This window comes from Trachymyrmex septentrionalis, unplaced genomic scaffold (assembly GCF_001594115.1).
Source record: "Trachymyrmex septentrionalis isolate Tsep2-gDNA-1 unplaced genomic scaffold, Tsep1.0 scaffold9, whole genome shotgun sequence".
Lineage (NCBI taxonomy): Eukaryota > Metazoa > Arthropoda > Insecta > Hymenoptera > Formicidae > Trachymyrmex > Trachymyrmex septentrionalis.
In genome coordinates, this window is record NW_017306091.1 from 1867486 (window position 1) to 1874715 (window position 7230).

General features: G+C 35.6%; 2 protein-coding genes across 2 annotated transcripts in view; one reads left to right on the top strand and one right to left on the bottom strand.

The window, feature by feature from the left end:
• Window positions 1-198, top strand: part of LOC108755657 (adenosylhomocysteinase 2-like) — a 19210-nt gene extending 19012 nt beyond the window's left edge. The window contains exon 11 of the mRNA XM_018498790.1: window positions 156-198. Coding sequence (XP_018354292.1) covers window positions 156-192 — 37 coding nt within the window. The 3' untranslated portion in view covers window positions 193-198. The remainder of the gene's footprint in view (window positions 1-155) is intronic.
• A 3782-nt stretch (window positions 199-3980) lies between these two features.
• Window positions 3981-7230, bottom strand: part of LOC108755644 — a 23399-nt gene continuing 20149 nt past the window's right edge. Inside the window, exons 10-13 of the mRNA XM_018498763.1 lie at window positions 6970-7119; window positions 6409-6499; window positions 6184-6265; window positions 3981-6066 (exon numbers count right to left, since the gene is read on the bottom strand). Coding sequence (XP_018354265.1) covers window positions 4723-6066; window positions 6184-6265; window positions 6409-6499; window positions 6970-7119 — 1667 coding nt within the window. The 3' untranslated portion in view covers window positions 3981-4722. The remainder of the gene's footprint in view (window positions 6067-6183; window positions 6266-6408; window positions 6500-6969; window positions 7120-7230) is intronic.

Sequence of the window (7230 nt, forward strand, 5' to 3'; positions counted from 1 at the left end):
CATCAACAAATGGATGCTGATTTTTCGAGCAAAATCATCCTAAGCGATGAAGCACATTTTCACCTTGATGGCTTTGTTAATCGCCAAAATTGCCCCCTAGATCGTGTGATTTAACATCATTAGATTTCTTTTTATGGGGTTATTTGAAATCACAGGTCTATGTCAACAAGCCCACAACCACCCGTGCATTAAAGGAGGAGATTCAACGCTGCATCAACGAAATTCAGCCACATTTATGCAAAATGGTCATGGAAAATTTCGACAAACGAGTGCGTATGTGCATGCAAAGCCGTGGAGGCCATTTGCCCGATGTGTTATTCCACAAATAACCCTATCCTATGTACTTTATGATTCAGTAAAAAAATAACAATCAAAAGACTAAAAACTGTGTTTTCTATTTAATTCAAATCTTGCGTTAATTTTGGGACACCCTTTATATATATATATCTGTATATACAACGTATACACGATGTAGTGTGCGTATTACATTCGTATTGTTTCTAAAAAATTCCAAGAGTGATTGCTTTAATCAACGTCTAAAAGATTTGTAATAATTTTTCACAAATACCCTTTAAAATATTTAAAGTCCGAAAGTATCTCGAACCAAAATTGCTGATTTAAAATGTAGCATCCGCATTAGTAAAAAAATATATAAATTTTTACTTAAAGAGATTAAATCAATCTCATAATTTTTATATTTACAGATATTAAATTGATCTTGAAATGACCCTCCAAAAAAATACTCTATGAAAAAGCAAGCAGTATCAAATTTTTTCTTTTTTTTTAACAAATTCTGCAGCTTTTTTATAGGAGATATCTTTTGGAAAATTTATATATATGATTGTATGTATAAATATATTTATAACTATTTCATTTCGGACGCGGAAACTATAAGTGCAGCTAAAACAAACAGATCTATGCATTTGCATAACATCGTGACTACATAATCCTTAAGTTTACACAGACTTAATTATAGACTAAGTAGCACTTGTTTAATATCTGATAAAATTACGCTGGTATGTATTGTAACAACAATAAACGTACGAATAGGTACATAAGCTCGTTTTCGATCTGAGAGCTTCGCGAATGTCCAATCGCGCAAGCCGGTAAGTATCATTCCGCAAGTACAAACAAAATCATTTTCCTTTTTCCTTATATCTCACAGTCATAATAACAACAGATTTTCCTTTTCCTCGCTTGAAATTGTTAGAACTTGCAAAATAACCGCGTTCTATAAAGATTCAGGCCTTTCTTTTTGTATTACAATTCGAAATATTACAATTTTTCTTAAATAGCTACCTTACTGATGTAACTTCAGTGATAATTGAATTATTTAACTCTTAATTAAACCTATAGTTGCATCTAAATTTTTATCTCTTATTAAAATTTGTAGTTCGGAACCACACAATTAATCCTTCGCAATCATACTTTGTATCAACAATAGGCCATCGATTCATCAATAAAGCTCTTTTTTTTCAAGTTGCTTTTTTTGTAACAACCGTTTTGCATCCAATGAAGATATTAATAAAACGTTATCATAAAAAGTTCGACTCAAACGAAATATCATATCTATCCATTGAAAGTTCAATCGTTTTTTTTTTTTAAATAGTACAAGATTCATATAAGAAAAAATACTAATGATTTACCAATACATTAGTTCTTTTTTTACTTATTAAACTTTGTACAATAATCTCATATCCGATGAACATTACGATAAAGTATAAAAGAAAGACCTGTAGGAAGAAGGCGGTGTATCTGACTAGTTTAAAGTACGTGCATATTATGCATACATATATTCTTGCTGCTGTGATAGCGTGAGAGTGCTCTGCGAGGTCAATTGTCACTTGCGCATTACTCACAATTAACTCTATACTGCGCGAGGTGCTTTAATTGTCTTCTGACCTACACGTAATTAAAGCGCACGATCCGGAATAATTGTGACGCATGGGCACCTCTATATAAATTTCTCGTAGTCGAGCAAGATTTCATCATTGAAAAACGTGACGAAGTGCGAAAAAGAGCGCTTTTTCTCCGATTATTTTGTTTTAAAACCGGAGATATGAAATACAACGTTATATTATATAACGATATTAACAGGCCTCATGATACGTTAATGACACAGTCAATTTTCCATCCTAGTTCGAGACTTCAGAATTGTTTTTTTTCTCGCCAGCTACTTGATGACACCCATGGTTCGCTCACCATGTGTTTTTTTTTTATCTCATCTTACTTTATTATCCCTGACTCTGTCCTCGTGTGCGGTTACTATATATTGTACTGTAATGCTATTATAAAAGAGCCCGTTACTATGCTACGTACAATTTTATTCGCGATCGATATGTGTGATAATGAAATATCGAATGAACTACGTGAACAAATAACAAATTGCATTGCACGGCTCAACTTTCGCAAATGCGCAAGTGCAGCTAAAAAGAAGATTTGACGGATTCGCAATACAGCCACAATTAGAAAAATAGAAAATCTACGCAACTTGCATCTTCTCGTTGTCTCTCACTGTATGTAGCAATTTCGTCAAATATGTCACTTTCATCTCTCTTTGAGCAATCTTCGCGCACAGATAAATAGAAATATTTGCGATCGCGTTTTCGTGGAATTTTCGTTGATAAAATCGTGGAGAGAATTCGGAAGAATATCTGTATGCACTTGTTTTCCACACGATATAAACGCGATAGCGCGTTCAAGAATTGTCATTCTGAGACGATGTTAATTAATCCTTAATTAATCGTGTGCTGCGTGAATTAAAAATTGTACATTTATGATATTTTTTTTCTCTTTTTTTTTTCTTTTCTATTACTTGGTGTTATACCAGAGTAGCGTCATTTAAAAATCTCTCTAATTTAATTTCTAATTCAATAATATAGTAAAAAAATATGAATTTATAGTCTATGTTACATCAACTAAATCAAGCGATTAACTAAGGATTAAATTGGGATATGTCTGTGTCATTAATAAAGAAATCTAGAAAACGTAGTTCTAAAAAAGTTTGCTTATCCCTGCAAAAATGGCAAAAAAATTTTTCTCACAATTAAACGAGAATTTAGCGAAAAATTGTGCTGTGAAAAAATGCCTAACTAAAACCAGCTATAGACGATCTATAATGTAGAGTAAAAATCTGGCGCGTTTTCCATATATAATTTTTTTTTGCCGTATATTTCAATGTATCTAGGCATGTTCATGTTTTTTTTATCTTTTTCTTAGTATGTACATTGTGATTCTTCAATATTTTCATATTACATTATATAACATTATAAATAACACTATATTTAATTTTGACGGATCCAGGAACGTAGAGGAGGAAATTGTATAAGATGTATATATATTTTGAAACAGTTTATCTGTGTAAATTCTACTTATACTCTACATTTTCTAAGAAAAAAAATGAGATTATATATTAAATTTTACATTAAAAAAAATTTTGATTAGATTCACAATAGTCATAATTCGATTAAATTATTTCGTTATTAAATCGAATTATATCTATTGAGAGACACCATTGGAAATTCCAAGAAATAATCACTTTGTACAAAAATTTACCACTCTTTCATGCTGTATATATATTTGCTTTTCCGCAAGAAAAGGAAGAATAACGTACTTTTCTTGGAACTTTGTAACGATTGTAACAAAACGCGCACGATCATAAATCATTTAAAAACATCATTAATTTGTTAAACAAACGCGCAAAATGGAAGTGCGAATTTCCTAAAGTATCAGATTCCTTGGAGGGAAGAAGCCCTATGCCCTTCGTACATTGCGCCTGATTCTGTATCATAGATCGTCTGAAGTGGACTTAATTTAATTATTTTTCGACAGCAATATGCTGTCCGTCAATTTAGCCATATATATGTATATGCCCGTTACACACACACACACACGTGCGCGCGCGCGCGCACGCACACACGCGCGCGCACACACACACACACACACACACACACACACACAATATATATATAACATATTTGTATAATCTATTTACTTATTTTAACTTATTTTAACTAATCGCGTCAAAATTACGCATATAATATAAAAAAAGTAACGCAGTACTGGTACATACTTTGGTGAACGAGAACGTCAATCTGACATTCTCGTCGCTCGAACGTATCGTGCCGCATATGCATATCGCACCAGATATAGCATAATCAAACAAGAAGACATCAGCTTGGGCGCAGGATTAAAAAATGTCTCCTTAAGAAATTTCCTTAAAGACTCTGCGAATCGCTTCCTGTATATTCTATTATTTTTTGTACAGATGTTATATGTATAAAATTTTTTCTCAGTAATAGCCATTTAAGGAAGCGTCTTTAAACATAAGGACTCACTGGAGAGTTCTTTTAATAAGAAATGAACGATTTTACCTCAAGCCAATGATCTTCCTCTTTGCTCAGACCCAGTCTTATTTTCGAAGCAAGTATGAAATATTCCTTTTCATAAGAAAAGTCTCTTAAATCTCTTCGTATTTTAATAAGCGAACTTCACTCCACCCTTTTCTCAGATTGTAAAAGATCGCTGCTCAGTTCAGTCGCTTCGCATGTGAGTGTCGCAATTACATTCAAACGTATAACATCTCAGTTTTCTTGCATGCACCGTTGTATATACCACAATCTTACAGTGTAGCACTTATTTTGCCCGTCTACGAAGGTGGCAATGAATACCATCGCGAAAAAGAGGAGAAAAACGAGATGATGGTGCATCTCTCTCCTCACCTCACTGAACTGTACTTGGCACAACCGTCACCTCTGCGTACTGCTCGTCCGACTGACTTGTCGCTGCCTGTGGCAGTGCCGGTGGCATCTTCTCGAGTCGCACATACGACGGTCCTGCTGAGGGAGGTGATAAATTCGCGATAGTGATATAACTAGAGTTCAAGTCTTTTCCCTCTGTCGTCGGCCAGGACGGAGTGGGATACCCAGTGTTGTCTTTGTTGTTACCTTCATCGACGTCCTCCGTCACGTTCGCGAGTGGCTCCGCTTTCTCTTGTTGCTCCTGCGGCTGTGTTTCGTGCGCGGAGGTCGTAAGATTGTACGAAGTTCCGCTCGTTGTAGAACTGTGTGGATCGTGGAACGTTTTTTGCTGTAAAGATTCTTGATCCGCTTCTATAACCGGCATCCCCTCAGGAATTATCGATGCAAAGATATATTTTGGACTCGCTAAAGTCAAGCCGGTATTGGCGGGGAAGGTCGGCGGAAATGACATATACTCTTTCTTGCACAAATTCTGATTATCTTTGACTTTGAAGGTGCCACACATCAAATTGCTGTTCCTGGCTTGTATATGTTTAGGTATACTAGAAGGTGATTCGGGTATTTCGTCTATTAGTCCTGCTTGAACGTATGGCGTCGCCATCGTCGTTTTCTCGGGATTAATGTGAGATGCCAAAAGTTTCTTGTTCAACTCGATGATCGACCGCATTTTGTCCAGTTCGTCGATAGTTTGCTTCTGTTTCTCCTTTTCAAATTCATCTTCAAATTTGATCGATATCAAAGCATCACCACTATCGTCGCCGCTATCATTGTTGCTATCACTGCCATGATTACCATCATTGTTGTCGTCACTGTCTTTGCTGCTGTCGTCATCGTCGCTGTTGGTGTTTTTCCGTGGTATAAGGCTCGGATTGCTCAATAACATCTCTGAAGAGGACGGCATGCTAATGTAGTTTGCGCTAGACCAAGCGTGTTGCGATGGCGAGTAACTCTTTGACATTATGTTATCTGTTAAATTAGGCGTGGACCGCGCTAACGATATAGTCTCTTCAGAAGTCGGCTCACCGGAATTGCTTTTGACATATGATTCCCAGCAGGGCGTGACGTCTGATAATAACGAGCCCGGTACACGTGTAGTACTTCTTTGTCGCAGATGTGTCAATTCGCGGACAGGTTGACTCTTCAGTTTATCGGACGGCGTATGCATTGCATCCACCTCAGTGCCACTATCACTGCAAACCTGAGATTCCGCAGTAAGTGATGACGTAACGGACTCTTGGCCGCTAGAACAACCGCTCGAATCGGCGGACGGTTGCCGTATGTGTGGTTCGCTCTTCTTAAGCGGTTGCTGCGCAAACAAAATAGAGCTTATGTTAGCGTACTGTACTGTTGTAATTGTGTCGTATTTGCTTCAATAAATAATCGCAAAATGTAAAAAAAGATACATGAAATAGAGATATCTCACCGTATCTGGAGCATCTGGCGGAGCAAGTCCAGGCGGTAATTTTACTTCGACATCTCGCATAGCTCGACATTTTATCCACATTCTGTAAGACAAATTAACACAAAGCATGTTGAAGAATACAACATAGAATATTTGTAATTAAATGGAAATTCTTTTCTTGTGGAAAGTTTTATGTAAATTATTATATTTGTATAGAGAATGACTGAAAAATAGAAGTGTCTTTACCTCTTAAACATGTACACGAAGCACACGATGCATGCTACAAAGCTAACGACGCCAACTATCCATATAACAACCAGTGCGACGGACGATAAACCTGTTGCATGAGAAATATACATTCGCTAATCAGAATGAGTTACTTAATAATATCCGCATCAAACGTGTATGTGTGATACTATTGTATTGTCGAATCAAAGTGAAAAAAATCGCACAATAGGAAAAAATTAATACTATACTGATTATAAGAAACATGTTTTCTGAAACAATAAAAAAACAGATGAAGAAAGAGCTCGGCTTGATCTTGTAAGTTGTACGAACCGGTTATGTGATTTATATCTAAAAAAAAAAACTGTAGTCATCATTATCACTTTTCTCATTATATTGTTCAACAATAAATTTCAACGTTTAAATATCGTCATTTATACTTACACATATTAGCATGTACGTGTATATGTAAATCATAACAAATGTGCTTAATTTTATAAAAAAGCAAACGTGTCCATTTTAAATAAAATTAGCCGTAATATGTTTGCTTTCTTAAATAATAATAATAATGAGTTTGAATACCATTATTATAACAATTTCCCTCCCCAAAATCGGACCAGGATCCTTTTAAAAGGTGGCCGTTAAGATTGGTGTTAACAGCTCTAATCCGGAACTTGTGCTTCTGTTCTCGATGCTCGACGTTCTTGCAGTCGGGAATGGGCAATTGCACTTCTGTAATATAAACAAATAATATTAACATTAAGTTTATTATTCCTTCTATAATCTTCATTTTTATATCCTCTCTTTCTCTCTCTCTCTCTCTCTCTCTCTCTCTCTCTCTCT